This window comes from Zootoca vivipara, chromosome 5 (genome assembly GCF_965207765.1).
Source record: "Zootoca vivipara chromosome 5, rZooViv2.hap1.1, whole genome shotgun sequence".
In the NCBI taxonomy this organism is placed as follows: domain Eukaryota; kingdom Metazoa; phylum Chordata; class Lepidosauria; order Squamata; family Lacertidae; genus Zootoca; species Zootoca vivipara.
This window is the reverse complement of record NC_142588.1, coordinates 92,285,035-92,301,213: the sequence shown is the minus strand read 5'-3', so window position 1 is coordinate 92,301,213 and position 16,179 is coordinate 92,285,035. Positions and strand designations below refer to the sequence as shown.

At 46.5% G+C, this 16,179-nt stretch overlaps 1 protein-coding gene and 1 long non-coding RNA gene across 3 annotated transcripts in view; one reads left to right on the top strand and one right to left on the bottom strand.

Moving 5' to 3' along the window:
* Positions 1 to 1,930: 1,930 nt before the first annotated feature.
* On the bottom strand, positions 1,931 to 2,850 carry LOC148685788 (uncharacterized). The gene is made up of 2 exons (XR_015949925.1): positions 2,276 to 2,850; positions 1,931 to 2,045 (listed from the first exon to the last, which is right to left on the bottom strand). It is a non-coding gene; the product is annotated as an uncharacterized LOC148685788 (long non-coding RNA).
* Positions 2,478 to 16,179, top strand: part of DIS3L2 (DIS3 like 3'-5' exoribonuclease 2) — a 193,299-nt gene continuing 179,597 nt past the window's right edge. Inside the window, exons 1-2 of one of the 2 annotated variants that reach the window (XM_035132940.3) lie at positions 2,478 to 2,557; positions 8,670 to 9,376. In XM_035132940.3, the coding sequence (XP_034988831.2) occupies positions 8,686 to 9,376 (691 nt within the window). In that variant the 5' untranslated portion in view covers positions 2,478 to 2,557; positions 8,670 to 8,685. Of the gene's footprint in view, positions 2,558 to 5,354; positions 5,557 to 8,669; positions 9,377 to 16,179 lie in introns of those variants that run through there. The other variant, XM_035132941.3, reaches the window with a different exon arrangement.

The following is a 16,179-nucleotide window of genomic DNA, read 5'->3' as shown; positions in this document are numbered from 1 at the left end:
AAAATACTAAAAAAAAAAGCTCAACAACTTCAATCCTAAAACATGCTCAACAACTTTGGTTGGCCCTCACATATGTTCACTTCATCAAATCTGGCCCTCTTTGAAAAAAAGTTGGGGCACCCCTGCTGTAGGAGATGGCAGTCAAACATGCATGGCTGCTAGTTAGCACGTGAAGAGGATAAAGACCAGAGAGTTGTATTGCTAGATAGGCTCAGCTGGATGGTTATTTCCAGAGGGTGATGCTTGGGAAATGCTCTTCGGCTCCATGGAGCCTCCAGTGTGTGGTTCCTCATGTTCGTTTTTATCCCCTACGCTACTTAAAATATACATGAAACCGTTGAGTGGGGTTATCTGACATTCTGGAGTTTGTTGTCAGCAATATGCTGATGACACACACAGCTCTACTTCTCCTTTACATTGGCGGGTGAGGCAGTGGAAGTGCTGGACTCACTAATGGACTGAATGAGAGTTAGCAAACTGAAGCTCAATCCAGATTAGACGGAGGCACTGTTAGCAGGCAGTTCCCTAGACTGGACGTGGGGGAGGTTGCCTGCTCTTGAGGGGGTTACTCTCCCTCTGAAGGATCGGGTACACAGCTTGGGGCTACTCCTGGATCATTTGCTGTCGCTCAAGGCTCAGGTGGCCTTGAGTGCCTTCCATCAGCTTCAGCTGGTGACCCAGCTATGCCCCTATCTGGACAGGCATAGCCTAACTACTGTCTATGCTCTAGTAACCTCTAGGTTAGATTACTGCAATGTGTTATATGTAGGACTGCCTCTGAAGACGGTTCAGAAACTTCAGCTGGTACAGAATTCAATGGCCTGGTTGCTCACCGGGACAAGACGGTTTGAGCATATTACACTGATCCTGGTCCGACTCCGCCAGCTGCCAATTAGTTTCTGTGCCCAATTCACAGTGCAGGTTTTGACTTATAAAGCCTTAAATGGCCCAGGAGTGCAATGCCTCAAGGACCACCTCTCCCCATAGGAACTGACCCAGACCCTCTGATCATCATCGGAGGCCATTCTTCATATGCCTCCCTCCTCCACAAGAGGTCCAGAGGGTGGCAACACGAGAACAGGGCCTTTTCTGCAGTGGCTCCGTTTGTGGAATGTTCTCCCCAGGGATGCTTGACCGACGCCTTCATTATACACCTTTAGGTGCCAGGCAAAAACGTTCCTCTTTAACCAGGCCTTCAGTTGATTGTCATTCAATGCCCCTTTAAATGTGTTGTGGAAGTGGAAATTGTTGGGTCTGCCTTTGATTTCATTTTCATTATGTATTTTGTGATTTTTCTATCGTGATTTTATGTTGCGAACTGCCCTGAAGGACAGTATACAGATTTAATATGTAATAATAATGAAAATAATTTGTCAAAATGTGATCAGAGCCACACAACATTCAACATGTTTTTCTTCACATAATTGTTATCTAAAGTCATGTACAGTACTTTGCTCATGTGTTTTACACCCTAAAAAAGAATTTGTCAGGGTGCTACATTCATAGATCTTCAGTCATCAGTTGTAGTAACAAATATTCTGCTCCACTGCTGGATATTCCGTTTTCTTTCACATGCACACTCATCGGATTCCATTGATTCAACACCTCCACCTGTTCTTTCTTATCCTTCAACATTGTTAGTTTAACCACATTCAGCTACTCCCACGTTTTCCTACTGGTGTCTAATTTATTTTTGTTTCTGTACATTCTTCCATGCTGTAGCAAACACACTCCTTGCAGTCATCAACAAGACACACTTGTATTCCATAAACAATAAACAAGTATGCTCAGCAAACATATTGGGGGATCTAAAGGGACTTATTCCTGGAAAATGTATCTGGTTATTTCTGTTACTTAGGCCCTCCATAACTTGTTTTTGCAAACTGCTTGGCCCTTTTCCTTTAAAAATAAAATTAAATAAAAATAAATATTAAGCAGTTCAAAAATGCATTTAATGTAAACAAACAAACGTTTGCTTTTTTAACGATGGTTTTTCCTTTGTTTTTAGCGGTTCTTGTTTGCAATCTGTAAGCGGCCTCGAGTCCCTGTCAGGGAGGAAAAAAAGGCGGGCTGTAAATAAATATATAACCAACCAACCAACCAATAACTAACCGAAGCTAACTATATATATTAATAGAAACACAGACACCCGAACACGTATAGACAATCAATAAATAATAAACATACACATATATAACTAGAAGCTAACGAAATAAACGTAAACGCACAAATACACCGACAGAAGCTAAGTAAATAAATAAATACAAACACGCACGTGCAAACGAAGCGAGCTGGGCAGCCCCTGCTTTCGACGGAATACGGTAATGCCGGCTTGCAAGGGGCAACCGGCCCCCCGAGGCCACCCCAGGCCAGCGGGGCTTCGCGCTTGCGCGCTCTCCTCGAACCTTCGCGCGGCGAGGTGCAGCTTCGCGCCACGCGGGGTTTTGGGCCCTGCCGCTGCCCGTAGAGCCACACCTGACCCGGAAGTAGAGGGAAGGCAGGAAGTGGGGAAACCTTTGAAGGCTCCTCAGTGATGCGAGTGGGGAGTTTGGGGCAGGTGAGTGAGGGGCAGGGTGTGTGTGTGTGTGTGGGGGGGCTCATTGCCCGTTTGCGGGTTGGGGCCGCCGCCGCTTATGGCCATGGGGCTGGTCTTTCCCCGCATCGCCTTCCCCGCCTGGCTCCAGGGCTGGGGCTGAGTCACTTGTGTGTGTGTGTGTGGGGGGGGGGGAAATGACCCGGTGGGCTTCGACCCCCCTCACCCCCAGTTGCCCCCGGGAAGCTGCCTCACACCGAGCCAGGCCACCGTCCCATCTAGCGTAGCATTGCCTGCACTGGCTGGCAGCTGCACTCCAGGGTTTCAGGTGGGGGCGTGTGTCTGTCTCTCCCGGTACTACCTGGAGATGCTGAGCAGGGGGTGAACTTAGGGCCTTCTGCATGCATGAGCTATGCGCTTTCTCAGAGCCTTCCGTAGCCCTGGGTCCCGAATCACTTGCCCCTCCACCTTTTTTCTTTTTCTTTCTATTTTAAAAAGGGATTTGCATATTCTTATCCTGCCACTGTTAGGTGTGCTGTATTGCCTTATGCATGCATGATATCTGTCTTGCCTACCTGTTTGCCCCTGTTCACTTCAGAGTGTGTTTTTCTTTGCCTTTGCCTGTTTGTCTTGTATGCCTGAATGGGGTCCAAAAACGCATTGGCAGCCAGTGCAGTCGGACCAGGATTGGTGTAATATGCTCAAACTGTCTTGTCCCGGTGAGCAATCTGGTTGCCAAATTCTTCACCAGCTGTAATTTCCAAACCATCTTCAGAGGCAGCCCCACATATAATGTGTTGCAGTAAGCTACCCTAGTGGTTACCAGAGCATAGAGGACAGGAGTTAGGCTATCCCTGTCCAGATAAGGGAACAGCTGGGCCATCAGCCAAAGTCAATGGAAGGCACTCCAGGCCACTGAGGCCACCTGAGCCTCAAGCGACAGCAATGGATACAGAAGTACCTCCAAACTGCCTACATGCTCCTTTAGAGGGAGAGTAACCCCCTCAGGAGCAGGCAACCTCCCAGGCATCTGGCATAGGGAATTCTTGGTGTGAACATTGGAAACCACCTTGTATTGCTGGGCCATATAGCTCAGTATTGTTTACACCAGGCATCCCCAAACTGCGGCCCTCCAGGTGTTTTGGCCTACAACTCCCATGATCCCTAGCTAACAGGACCAGTGGTCAGGGATGATGGGAATTGTAGTCCAAAACATCTGGAGGGCCGAAGTTTGGGGATTCCTGGTCTACACTGACATAGCAAGTGCCTCTCTAGGGTTTTAGACAAGAGTCCCTAGAGGTTCTACCTGGAGAAGCTGCTAGGAATTGAACTCGGGATGTTTGCGTGCGAAGCAGATCCTCTGCCACAAAGCTATGACTGACCCCCACGGTATGAGAAATATGTAAGGGTCTATCTACCAGTAATTCTATTTGTGATTATTTCATGTACTCCAAAGGGGTTAAAACATTATATAGTTTGGGCAGAATTGTTGGTAGTCCTTCAGTGGATTCCTCACAAGCCACAGCAATGTGCTGAAACTCTTCCCCCCTCCCCTTGCATTGTTTTCTGTGGTTGCCTGCTTCCACTTGTTATACTTCTAGCAAGGCATGGGACTTACCCTACTATAAAAGTGGTATACCGTAGCTAAGACCTAGGTATATTGTAACTGAAATAAATACATACGGTATTCTTCCTCTGTTTATCCCTGCCTCCATTTTCTTCCCCTTCGTCTCTTGCCTCCCCTGTGATTGCAAACTCTGAAGGGCAGGGACTTGTGCATTATATTTTCTCGTTACGACATACAGCAAAGGCTGCAACTAGGGCCTAATGCAGCTTTGATCTGCTGCCTTGGTGACACCCAGTATTTCTCATTGCAAGGGGTTATAGTGTGTTTAGATGAGTTTCCTAGAAAAGAGGGCGTTGTTGCCCAGGGAAATGTGTGTTTTTTTCTTGCTAGACTGTCTTCTTTCTTTCTTTCTTTCTTTCTTTCTTTCTTTCTTTCTTTCTTTCTTTCTTGGGTCTAAAGGGTGAGTGAGAGCAACTTTCTCCTAATCAGGGCAGCCTGTGTGCCCCTGTGATTGGGATATCCCCAAAGAACTGAAAATGTAGATCAGGCCAAACCCCATTTTCTAGTGTTTTATGATCTGGTATTCAGAGGTACACTGTACATAGGCGTTTCATTTGTGGGATGTAAATAAACTCACTGAGTTTGAAACAACAAAAAGGGAGCTATCTTCCAGTGTCTAGTCATTTATTGTGGCTTGCTGTGTTAGGAAGAAGTTTGATCTCCTTTGCATCACAAATGAGGGTGTTCATTCCACCCATTCGTTGGGTCATCCTGGACTGCCACAACATAAAAGCATGAAGTTGGGTGGGGCAACACTACATCCTCCGTATAATTTTGTTTTGGGAATACTATTATTAAGTATCTGGGTGTGATTATAGCACTGAGCATACTTAATAACCTTTTCTATTTTTACTCTGAGCTTCCTTGAGGCCGATATTAAAGGTTTGAAGGAATCCCTCCCCCTTGCCCCCACCCCCAGTCAAATGGGATAGAGACTCTGGGGTGTGTTTGTGTGTGGGAGCTTGATGGCTTGTATGCAGTTGGATACTCCTTTGTGAGACACGCAGAACCGTTTCCTCTGCAAGGTGCTGCCTTTTCCTTTGTACTTTCACTCTGCTTGTGAAACTCTCTGGTCTGCATGTTCTGGTGAGCCAATGGACCTGTGTTTGGTTGGTGGGGGCAGGTGTGTTGGGCTGTGTGGCTGTGGATCCCTATTGCTTTTTCCTGGAATTGTAAATATCTACCCACATGCAGGTGTGTGTGCAAGTAAAAGAGTGGTCGCTGGTTGAGCTCAGAGGTGTAGGTCACTGGGAAATATCTGCCACTGTGACAAGCTTTCCTTCTGAACGTCATACATCTCTGAAATATGTTGACACCATGAAGTCCCACATGGGGATGAGTGGGTCTGACCCTGGCAACACAAGATGGGGTGCCTGAAGGAGAAAGGAGTGTTTAGGTGAGAGATTGCTGGGAATGAAGGGGAAGGTTCAGCTCTTTTCTCTCAGGTGCCGCCCCCCACTTTATATGTGACTGGAGCAGATGTGTGTCAGGGCTGTGTGATACCTCCTTTTCAACATCATGATAAATCATCCGCTAAACATCGTGATATGCCGATATATCACGACGTCTGAAATAAAGATGTGTAATTTCCGTAGACTTAAGGGTCTAAAGCTGACACATTTTTACTTGCCTTTAACCAATTGTTACAACCATTTTTTTATAAAAATAATACAGAACAACAGAGGCAGCAGGAATCATGAGAGAAGTGATGACTAGCTTCACGTTTTTCCCCATATCACAATTTTTACATAGCACAGGCACACATCGTGGCCCATGATTTATCGCCATGTCAAATATTATGAAACTGTTATCACGATGTGGACTTCAACTGATTTTGGACTGTGTATTGATACATCACCCATCCCTGGTGTTTTGTGTGCAGTTTGATGCTCACTTTATAGCTCATTCCACTTCCTTTTAGTTTTACTTCATATATACCAGAGAAGGGGTATCTGTGGCTTTCCAGATGTTGTCCCACCTGCCCCAGCTAGCAGGCCCGCAGTCAGAGATGATGGCATCTTTGGTCCAAGAATATCTAAAGTGGCACAGATTGCCCATTCCTGATAGAGGGAAGGAAGATAGCTAGCTGGTGTGACTCTGTTGCAAAGATCTGGAGCCTCTTCCTCCTGTCCTGTGTGTGTATTGGTTTTAACTGCTGATGAATAATTACATTTTTAGTGCTTTTGCGCTGAGCTCCCTTTAGGATTTCTACTGTTTTAAGGTTATAATAACTTGGCCGAACCCTCTTGCCTGTCAGTCCTACTTCCACCCCTGAATCTAAAGTTGGCTGGAAGTTCCTTGGGACAGAGAACTATCTTCTGCTTGTCCTACTCTGCCCTGTGCCCTGTACACTGGTCGATACTGCTGTGCAATTAAATGATCAGGGTGGTCCTTCATACGGGACTGAGGAACTGTGCTGTCCTCAGTTGCCGGAGTTTACCACTTACGAGGTTTGTACCCTGTTTCTCATATTTTAAGGCATCCCCATAAAATAAGCCATAGCAGGATTTTTAAGCATTCAAGGAATATAAGCCATACCCCGAAAATAAGACATAGTGATAGGAGCAGCAGCAATGCCGGCCGCGGCAGGAGGAGGAGGAAAAAAATAAGACATCCCTTGAAAATAAGCCATAGTGTGTTTTTTTTGAGGAAAAAATAAATATAAGACGTGTCTTATAATATGAGAAACACGGTATTGATGTAAACCTCTAGAACTTCTTTGGTATAGCTAACTATTTAGCTCTATCCCCAGTATATTTTATCTTATTGCTATGGCTAGCAGCTAATGCAAATAAAGTTTCTATCTATCTCCACCACTTACGAGGGAATCTCCACCCTTCCTGTTGAAACCATCGTAAGAGTTTCAGAAAGAGAGAGAGAGAGAAAAGAAACATGGTTATTTTTGGAGAGCCATGATCGGGTTTTTGTTTTTGTATGATGACTGCTCCTTTAGCTTGGCCACATTTTCTTCTTAGGAGCAGAGTGGGTTGAAATGATTTGTGGACGGCTAGGATGGAAATATTTGGCTCAGATGCTTCTCTCTCCCTCTCTGGAATACCGCCACATGCACTGCTCGGGTCATAAACTGGTCACTCCTGCCCCAGTTAAATATTGCGAGTCTTCTGATGTAATAAAACTACAGAACTACAGAAGTGCTGCTACCACGTTCTACATCTCTCGCTCTCCACTCCCCTCACAAATGAAAAAGAGAGAAAGACTAAAGGGAAGGTTTAGTAGCTCTGTAGTAGAAAGCATGTTTGGCAGTGGAGAATCCCCAGCCCAGCGTTCCAGATAAGGATCTCCACTTGCACTCTGTTTAAGGCTCTGCGTGTGCATCTCTTTAAATGGGCTTTCACCAGTACGCAAACCATTCTTCCAAGTCTTGAGCTAAATTGCTTTGCAAATATTCCTATCCCCAAGAAGAAGGCACTTGTAACAATTATTGGAGCTTTACATATTTATTTTTAGAACCATAGAATCATAGAAAGTTGCTAGGGACCTCAAGGGTCATCCAGTCCAACCCCCAGTGCAGGAGTCTCAGCTAAAGCATCCATGATATATGGCCATCCAAACTCTCCTTAAAAACCGCCAAGGAAGGAGATGTCCTGTCAGACTCTCCTTTCTTATAACTCCAACCCATTGGTTCAGGTCCTACCCTCCAGAGCAGCAGAAAACAAGCTTCTTCCATCTTCCATGTGACAGCACTTCAGATATTTATTCCATTTCCTCTCAGTCTTCCCTTTTCTTGGCTAAACATACCTAACTCCCTCAACCCTTTCTCAACAGGCTTAGATTCCAGACCGTTGATAATCTTTGTCATGAATTTATTTATTGCGTTTATATCCTGCCTTTTTGTCCAGGGAGCTCAGGGTGGCATACATGGTTCTCCCTGTCCTCATTTAATCCCCACAACAACCCTGTGAGGTAGGTTAGGCTGCGAGACATGCAGTTTGGGGGAACTGAGAGCCAAGGAACCAAGGGAAGGGTGGGATGAGAGCCTCATACAGCAGGGTTTCCAAACCAGTCTGCCTCCAGATGTTTTGGGACTACAACTCCCATCATTCCTGACCACTGGTCTTGCTAGCTAGGGATGGTGGGAGTTGTAGTCCCAAAACATCTGGAGGCACACTGGTTGGGAAACACTGTCATACAGGACCTAGGGCAACCTTTCCCCAACATGGTGCCCTCCAGAAGCTTTGGACTACAACTCCCATCAACCCCAGCTAGCACAGCTGATGGGAGTTGTAGTCCAAGTGATCTCTGGGGGCACCAGGCTGACCCAGAGACAGGAGCGGCTGTGTGGCCTTGGTGGGAAAGGATGTGGGGAAGGGCCATTTAAAACAACGGAGCCAAATCTCTGTCCTCGTGGCGTTCACATCTTCCTTCTTGCCTGTCTTCTTTGTGTCTGATTTGCTCGTGCAGTCCTGTCGCGTAGTTGTTCTGACGCTAGTACGTAAAACTGCTCATCTGCTCAACGCCGACCTCATGTTTACGCTCCTTTGATGGCAGGTGACACTCCCGGGATATGGAACCGCAAGGATGTGCACGAGGCGCTCCCAGCCACGCTCCGAGGGATGGACCCAGCAAGTCCGCCATCCCTCAGAAAAACGCATACGCGAGGCTCGTGCAAAAGCACCACAGCGGGAGGTTCCGTTCCTACCTGAACCACATCGCTCAGAAGCTGCAGCTGGAAGAGGGGACCCTCAACGACTCTGGTTCGGATGCAGAGCCATCCTTGAAAAGAGGCCTGGTGAGGGAGGCCCTGTCGAAAAACGGGGTGAAAGCGCCCGGGACTTTGCTGGCCAGAGCCCTGCATCCAGGCCAGCTGGAAAAGTCTGAACGCCTGAATGAGGAAGGTTTGATCAAGAGGCAGAGCCGTCGAAGCGAGGCTGGCAAAGGTGATTACGAGGAGGATGCCGTGGAGGAAGAGGATGATGACGTCTCTCCCAACCGCCACGGTGATGCAGCTGCCTCTGCAAGGGCAGGGCAGGCGTTGGGAGGCAACAGGACGTTGTCCACAATGGCCTCTTTTCTGCCGAAAACCCCCAGCTCTGGAGAGAGGGGCAGAGAGGAGTATTGGAGGAGCAAGTGCAGCGGCAGTGACGGTCCTGCTGCCTCGGAGAGAGCAGACAGATCCGTATCTGCTGGACAGTTTGGCGTGGATTTGCCCGCAGTGAATTCCAGGAAGGCCAGTCCCTTCTCCAGCCAAATGCATGGTGAGCTACCGAGTGTCTTAAATGGTTGCAGTTGTTGATGCGAATAGCAGCGTGTGGCTTATCTGTGCAACCTGAGATTGTTACAGCTTGAGTGCTGTGTTAATCGCTGGTGTTACCCGGGCTCGCATTTTGTTGAGGATGATGGTGATAAGAGCAGCTGAAGGCTTGCAGCTGCTTTAACCTGCTGGCATCCTCAGCAAGGAACAAATAGGTTATATATAGATTTGGGTTGCTTAGAAGCCACCTCTAACCGAATTGTTAGGCATTGGCCTCAGATGTTTGGGTGTCTGGAATATTTTTCAGCCCTGTTTCTCTCTCTCGCCATTCGTCCATGTGCCATGTGGTCTGTACTGCTAGCTTTACCCATCAGCAAGATCCCATATAGCTCCAGTGATTCCTTGCTTGGGCTTGCCATCAAGGCAGTGAGCTTGTTTGTGCCTGCTTGTTATTACAGGGCGCACAGAGCGCCTCTTTGTAAACAGGGGCACACCCTGGTCTCATCAGGCCTACATGCCTGTCCCAGCAGTTGCCAGCTTTGTAGGGGATGCTGGGGCTCTGTATATAGGGGGTCCTGTTACTCTTGCCTGTGTAATCTTACTGCTGCAGCACCCCAATATGATATCCTGCTGCTGTCAAGTTTGAGGCCAATCTAGGAGCTCATTTCTGGGCGTAGGGTACCACAAATGAGGCATGTTGCGGCGTAGCATAGTAGCCTTGAGACTGAGCTAAATTGGGAAGCTCAGGTCTTGCTCCAACTATGAACACATTAGAGGGCCTCAGACAAGTCACACTCTCTCTCAGCACCTGCAGATCTGCAGTATTGGGATAATATTGGCCTACCTCCCAGTATTTTTGTAAGGATCATAACAAAATATTGTGTGTTACTCCCTTGGAGCATTCTGAAGTGCTACACAGATGCCAATAATTATTCTTAGCATCTGTTATGTCTTTCTTTTCCCTTCCCCGTGATGACGGGAGTGGGCAGAGGGCACACACTGGTGATGGGAGGGTCTCCCTTCCTCTCCTTCCCAGCCCTTCCTCTTCTTTTAAGCATTGTCCAAGCCTATTGAGCTGGTTGCAAAGGGTGGGTGGGTGTCTGCCTGCACACCATGGAAGGAATTCAGGGTAGATCATGCCATCAGCGCAAACATTTCTACTTTCCTGATGGAAGAAGCTCCCCTCTCATCCCACTGTGTGTTGTTCTGGTGGTTCTCTGGCTCCTCTCCCAAGCCAATTTGGGGAGAGGCACAGGGGGAGGGGATGTGGGAAAGCCCCTTTGAACTGGTGAAAGGCTTTGTGCTGGCTTTTGCTGGCAGGACCAGTTAGCTGAAACCAGCCCCCCACCCATACATTTAAAGCACATTCCCTACCTGCCTGTGTTTGAGAGGGAAGCATTCCAGCTATTTTACGTGTAAAATGGGGGCACACACCTGTGCTTGTTTCTAGCCACTAAGCATCATTGCCTCTCCTGCTTAAGGTTTTTGGCTCTTCTGTAAGTTCCTCTCTGCCTGCTGTATCTATTTGATGTGTGATCAGATTTCTGAAGCAGGCAAGTTTGTAAACTGACCGCAACACTTCTCTTTCCTCATCTGTATTTCTTAATTTTTATTTTTCAAATACATGCCAAGCTTTTTAGCCTTCAAGGGGTTTTACATTTTTAAAGACCCTTGGAAGTGTTTAATAGCCTTTCCGGTCAAGGTGTGATTGCCCTTGTAAGAGAATAAGAACTCGCTTTCATTCAGCAGCAAGTTAAACTAAGTGGATAGTTAAACTAAGCGGATAAACTGAGTGTGTGAGGATGAAAGAGAAGCTTGCACCAGCCACTTTTTAAATATAAAAAAATGCACCAGCCCAAAATGGTGGCAAAATTGGGAGAGCTACTTACCAGGAACAAGAGCTGTAGAAACCTCTAGGACCAGTGACTGTTGATGTTTTGTAGAACCCTTCCTTAGCAACAGCTCAGATTGGCTAGCAGTGATTCCGTCGCAGCAGTTGTGCTTGGTGGTGACTTTTGCCTTCCATTGCAGCAGGCGGCCAGTCAGGTCAAGCTTGCTTAAGCCGCATGGAGTTTCTGTTCTACAGGCGCACCTTGGCGTAGGTGGGGCGCTTAGTTTACTCCTGCTTTCTGCACAAGACGCGGCGAGGTGTGGATTGTACAGGTTGAGCTGGCTGTGGGATGGACAGGGAGATGAGATATTGAGAGACGGTTTCAAACTGTTGGCCATTTCACGGTATGAAATGAGCTTCCTGGCAAGTAAAGTGCCATGGGAGAGTCCTCAGTTGTTCTAACCAGGAAGATGAAAAGATGTGAATGGCAGAAAGATGGTGATAGGTGGAAATTCTCATGACGCCGGGGAAGGGTTGAGTAATTGAGTGTCTTGAAATCTTGTGTAATATATTTGATTCCAGCCCATTACAATAGTAATACTGCCACCTTTTGATCCACAAGGCAGCGTATTTGAAATCCTTACAAAAAACAAAATAAAGACTGGACAGCACAGCAACAAAAACTAATAAATGGAAGTAAGGAAGTGGCAGAAAAGGGCCACCAAAACAATGAAGGTGCTGGGCGTTGGAAGTTTCAGGGCAAACAGAGCATAGTTAAAACTCTGCTGGTACAAGGTGGAGATGGCTGGCAAACTGAATGGCTTAAAAACAAGTTTAAACAAATTTAAAGAGGGCAAAGCTGTCAGTGGCTACTAGCCCAGATGGCAATGTTCTGTTAGACATGGCCTCTGAATGCCAGTTGCTGAGAAACACAAATCGGGAGAGCGCCGTTGCGCTCGAATCCTTTTTGCTGGTTTCCCATGGTGATCAGGTTGGCTGCTGTGAGAACACATTCTTGGACTAGGTGGTTCTTTGGTCTGATCCAGCAGGACTTTTATTGCATTCTCATGCGCAATTAACCATGGCAATATTTTAGCCCGGGGTTTCCCAAATTTGGGTCTCCAGCTGTTTTTGGACTACAGCTCCCATCATCCCTAGTTGGCAGGACCAGTGGTCAGGGATGATGGGAATTGTAGTCCAAAAACAGCCAGAGACCCAAATTTGGGAAACCCTGTTTTAGTCTATCAAAAATCTAGGCTTTGGGTCTGGTTCATTGGCGAAGCTCATCTCATGTTCTTAGCAAAGCAGTAGTGATAGTTAAAGATGGCAGTCTTTAAGGTGCTGTAGGACTTGGTTGTGTTTTCTGCAACTAACTTGACTGCTGCTCTGGTAGTAAGAATGCATTAGCACACAAACTCAGTGAACCCCCAAAGATTCATCTTTACCTGGAGTTTCAAAAGCCCAAAAGATGGAGTGTGACACATCTACTTAGGAAGGGAGTTCTGCAGTTTTGGTACCACTATTGAAAGGACTTTTGCCCTCATGGCCACCCACTGTAAGGTGATGGAGGGGCATGGGTTGGGTCCTCCAATGAGCATCTTTATATATGAGAAGGTTCACTTCCATGTTCAATATTTAGCTTCAGTGTCTTGGAAAAACCCTGTTAACTAGCAGTCTTTGTTCTGGACACTTGATCTTCAAGTGGTCTTGTTTAAATAGAGAACCAATAGAGAAATCTGTCTCCTCACTTTGGATATCCTTTTGCAGTGCACAGTTGCATTGGCTAGGCCAAGCAGAAGTTGAAATCCAAAATATCTGGACATCCCCTGGTTGAGGAAGGCTTGTGCAGTGCAGTAGGTCTGTGGACTCTATGACCAGAAGTTTTGGGTTACGCTTCTGGGCTGAATGAAGACTGTATTTAATAGCAAACACACACACATACCGTGTTTTCCTGAAAATAAGACCCTGTCTTATATTTATTTTTCCTCAAGAAGACACACTATGGCTTATTTGGGGTGGGCGTGTCTTATTCCAGCGGAAAGGGCTCCGCGCTGAGGGCAGCGAGCCGTTGCTGGGAGGCGCTGCGTCTATGTCTTATTTTCGGGGTATGGCTTATATTGCGGAAATGCTTAGGAATCCTGCTATGGCTTATTTTATGGGTATGTCTTATTTTCAGGGAAACGGTATATTTGTATAGCAACGTATTGGTACACACAGTACCCAATAAAGAATACAAATTAGGAAGCTGGTTTAAACCAGTGATTAAACTTGACCCCTTTTAAATCAAGCTATAGCTTGTTCACCTGGGAAGATGAGAACTTGGCATCTGTGAGCAACACTTTGAACACCACTAATGTTTGGGGTTTGTTTCCTGCAGGTGGCTTATACACTGCTATATATTAACCAGCTGTAATTTTTGACTCAGCCTCTCCCCCAGTGCCTCCCAGATATTTGGAGCTAGGACTGGTCTCGAGGGCAGTAGGTTGAAGAAGGCTTCTCCGGCTATTCAGGGTTACTTTCAGTCTGGCAGGGTGATGGAGCTCCTTGTTACCGTAACAGTTTGCAAGACAGAAATCTAATAAACCCTGGACACAATTTCATATTGCAAAATTGCACCCCTCTGGTCCATTTAGGGTGAGTCATATGCCACATTACATGGAGCCCATCTTTGCTGTGGAAACTGGGCCAGGGGACCTTATGTCCTCGGCTACTAAATGTGAGTTTTTCTGAAGTGTTGATTCAGGGGTTGCGCAAAATGTGCTCAACAGACCCAGCTTTATCGAACCCATGCAGGTGCCAGGAGTCGTAATTTACAGAGCAACGTTTTGGCGCAAGGGACCAAAATCCGTTCTGTGTTTGTTTAGACCGGTCTTCTCTGGAGACTGTTCAGATTTATCTTAATCCAGGTTCCTGATCGAATGGAAGTGTATAGGAAAGTGAGATGATTTAATTCAGTTCCATTGCTGGTGGGTGGGCATGAAACTGATCTCTGCTGAGATCTGTGGGATCTTATGCTGACTCTGCTGAGGGTACTGAGCCTGATATCATCTCTAGGCCTGGGGTGGCCCAGGAGGTTGAGACGCTGGGCCTTTTTCACTGGGATTACAACCATCTATCTAGCCAAGACCTGTGAGGTTCCAATTTATTGGAAGGCCAGAGCACCAGTTGGTGTGGAAACCTTCAAGCGCCAAACAATTCCCCCCCCCCTTAAATCCAGTTTACTATCTGTAAATGACGTTAATCAGAGTAATAGGATACAGAAAAGAAGGGAGTCTGGATTTATGGATGGCACTGACTCTCCAATTGTTTCAAAATGTCTTTGCAAATTTCTCTCCTGATTTCTTGGTAGGGAAGGGATGGATGCATTCCTAAACTTTGTGCTGTTGCGATGTGATGTTTTTTTGGCTTGCACCAAGAACAGTGTTAGTACAACAGTGGATAGATCTTCTCTTGGGAGCTTATTATCATGCTCTTGTGCAGGGCTACCGTTCTTAAAACCACATATTCAAAACACAGTGTCAGCAATCGGAGCCCCTGTGAAATTATCAAAAAAGGAGAGGAGCGTGTGTCAGTGTTCCCAAAGATATGTGCCCTCCATATCTTTGTGACTACAGCTTCCATCAGCCCCAGCCATCACGGCCTTGTTTGCTGGGGTTGTCAGGAAGTATGTCAAACACCTGATGGTTCTTGTTTATCCTCTCTGCTCTTCCTCCTCCTCCTCCTCCTCTGTCTCCACCATCATCCCCAACTGTTGGTTTCTAGCAGTGTTCAAGTTTAGCCAGGCGCCAGGTGCATTTTGGACCTGGCTTTCGTCCACTTGTGACCAAGTGAAGATGCCTAGGTGCCAGGATGGCGCCTGGCATCTCCGCCACCTGGGGATCCTTGGATCTTGACTGTCTTCACACGCTAATACCACATCCTGTAGAATTCTATCTGTTATATTTTATCTGCGCAATTGGAACGAATTTCAGGAATCAAAATGCTTTTTCTGTGCATCCTGAGCAGAAGCTGTCACTATTAAGAAAAAGAGGTAGGAATAGGCAAATGCATACTGCAAATGGACTGTCCCTGGCTCAAGTAACTTTTCTTCTTTAAGTTCTTAACCAAGCTCGAGGTTGTCATCTGAACTTGCCAGATGTTTGACAAATAATCAATCACTGTCAGTCCATAATTTGAAAAATAAGACTTTAGTTGCCCCCAAATGGCAACTAGATGCCCCGTTTTGGCGACTGCAGCCTAGGTTTAAGGAGCCATTTGTCTCCTGGCTTCATATATCTTGAGTTTCTTACACTGGCTTCTCAGACTTAGATGTCACCTGTCTTTCTGCTAGCTTTGCCCCTTCATACCTCCTTGCTATCGCTTTGCAGGCTTCTGGGTGAATCTAAGTGCTCTTGGCACTTGTTGTCTCCTCTCCCAGCAGTTGGGACCTTCAACTAGCCTTGCCTGGTCCCTCTGTCATCTCCACTGAATGTTGCTGACAGTTTCCCTAAAAATAAAAATAAAACCTTCTTGAGTATAGAAAGCTATTTGGGAGAAAGGTTCCTGCCTACTCTTCTCCCTGCCCTGCTATGTTTCTGCATGCAAAGAGAGGCTTGTTTGTTTTAAACATTGGAACATGCCACCAAAATTTAACTTGTTTTTATTTTTATTCTACCTTTCTGCTCTTAAGGCAGCAAATGTGGGTTTCCCACGCTGTCTCTTAGTGACCAGATCCAGGCCTGCTTGGTTTTCAGCAAGACAGCTGCTTCTTCATGTGTCTTCAGAGCATGATGTTTTAGGCCCCCCCCCCAACCGCTTGCAGCCTACAAGCCCCTTTCACAGGTTTATCACCATAGATGGCCAGGCCATTCTCACGGTACAATTGCACATTTCACTGTGCTCTGGAATATTTAAGCTCCCTTTTGCCTTCTTTCTCTGCCTTCTTTTAAGAGTTTCCTGTAGGCTTTTTATATTTCTTTCTTTCTCGGTCCAAAGAA